General features: G+C 61.9%; 1 protein-coding gene across 1 annotated transcript in view; it reads left to right on the top strand.

Moving 5' to 3' along the window:
* Window positions 1-1,126, top strand: part of PEX11B (peroxisomal biogenesis factor 11 beta) — a 4,656-nt gene extending 3,530 nt beyond the window's left edge. The window contains exon 2 of the mRNA XM_009883888.1: window positions 760-1,126. Within this exon, the coding sequence (XP_009882190.1) occupies window positions 760-1,126 (367 nt within the window). The remainder of the gene's footprint in view (window positions 1-759) is intronic.
* Window positions 1,127-1,867: the final 741 nt, after the last annotated feature.

Below are 1,867 nucleotides of genomic sequence, written 5' to 3'. Positions count from 1 at the left end.
CCCCCTGCCCTGGGCAGGGCCACCTCCCCCCAGCCCAGGTTGCTCCAAGCCCCGTCCAACCTGGCCTTGAACACCTCCAGGGATGGGGCAGCCACAGCTTCTCGGGGCAACCTGCCCCAGGGGATCACCACCCGCACAGCCAACAATTTCTTCCCCAGATCTCACCTCAGTCTCCCCTCTGTCAGTGTCAAAGCGTTCCCCCTCATCCCATCACTCCCCTCCCCGATCCAGAGTCCCCCCCCAGCTCTCCTGGAGCCCCTTTAGGCACTGGAAGGGGCTCTGAGCTCTCCCCTTTTTGGCCTTCTCTTCCCCAGGCTGAACCCCCCAACTCTCCCAGCCTGTCCTCCCAGCAGAGGGGCTCCAGCCCTCCCAGCATCTCCGGGGCCTCCTCTGGCCCCGCTCCCCCAGGTCCATGTCTCTCCTGTGCTGAGGCACCGAGAGAAGGAGCACCGAGATGATCCAAGGACTGGGAAGGCCGAGAGAGCTGGGATTGTTCAGCCATGAGAACAGAAGGCTCAGGAGAGACCTTCTCACCACGTTCCAGTATTTAAAGGGTGGCTACAAAGAAGTCAGAGAGTCCCTTTTTACAAGCCCCTCCGCTGTCGCTAGAACGTCGACTCTTCCTTCCCAACGGGCATTTTATTTCCGTGGCTGAAGGGGAAACGGCTTGGAGGCTCCCAGCGTCGCAGCCCGTGGTCCCCAGCACTGTTTGCCCGCTCTCCTCTGCTCTCCCCGCATTCCTCTCCCCTCTTTTTTCAGGTATTACCTCTTTGCTCTCGTCGTGAACCTGAGCCGGGACGCCTACGAGATCCGCATCCTGATGGAGCGCGAGGCGAACGGGAAGCGAGCGAAGGGCAGCGAGAACGGGCGCCAACTCCGGCCTGACAACGGGCTGCAGCAACTGGGGCTGAGGCTGCAGATCCAACTCCGGCTTCTCATCCACGTCCTGCGGAACAACCCTCCTCTGCTGCTGGACCTGGTGAAAAACGCCTGCGACCTCTTTATCCCCCTGGACAAGTTGGGGCTGTACAAAACCAACCCGGGTTTTGTGGGGCTCTGCGGCCTCACCTCCTCCGTCCTCTCCATCCTCACCATCCTTCATCCCTGGCTCAAACTGAAGCCGTAGCTCTCCTCGGAGCCTCCCTGCGGGCTCAAAGCCAGCGGGGGCAGACATTTGGGGACCCCCGGGGAGGGGGAGATAGTTACTCCTGGGGCCGGGACGCGACTAAAACTGACTCTCTGGGTCTCGTTGCCTGCGGTCGCGCAGTCACGTCACGCCCGGCTGCTTTAACGAAGGGGCGGCGGAGACGGGAGGAAGGTGGAGGAGGGAATTTTGCGGCGACGGAGCCCGCGGAGACCCGCTCCGGCTGCCTCACCTCCCTGCGTCGCCAGCGAGGAGGGCGATCAACTCAACGGAGCTCCGTTTGGTTCTTCTCCCCGGCAACTCTAGGGCCTGTCCGGCCGTTTTTAGGGGTTTAACGTTTCCCCTCCCTCTTTAGCAGGGGGGGTTTTATCCCGCAGCCAGCCAAGAGGGAATATTTGGGGCCGGAGAAGGCTGCCTGGCTCGCTGCCTGCTTCTCCCACACTCGGGGAGGGTTTATACTGCGGGGTGGGGGTGAGTTTCACGCCGCCGGGCCCGTTTTGACGCTTTTATCTTCCTTTTTAAGAAATCTGAGTGCAGGCAGAGAGAGAGGGTGAGTTGAAAGGCCTTTGGCTGCGCCGTCCCCAGCTGAGCGTTCGCAGGTGAACTCGGGGTAAGTCCGTGGGGTTTTGGGCCGCTCCCGCTCCGCCGTTGGGGGTTTGGAGGTGAGATCGGGGCGGGATATTTCCCCGTAGGAGAATATTCGCTTCCCTGCGCCTTCCCCAC

This window comes from Charadrius vociferus, unplaced genomic scaffold, assembly GCF_000708025.1.
Source record: "Charadrius vociferus isolate BGI_N301 unplaced genomic scaffold, ASM70802v2 scaffold2424, whole genome shotgun sequence".
In the NCBI taxonomy this organism is placed as follows: Eukaryota; Metazoa; Chordata; class Aves; order Charadriiformes; family Charadriidae; genus Charadrius; species Charadrius vociferus.
This window is presented reverse-complemented; position numbering and strand designations above follow the sequence as displayed.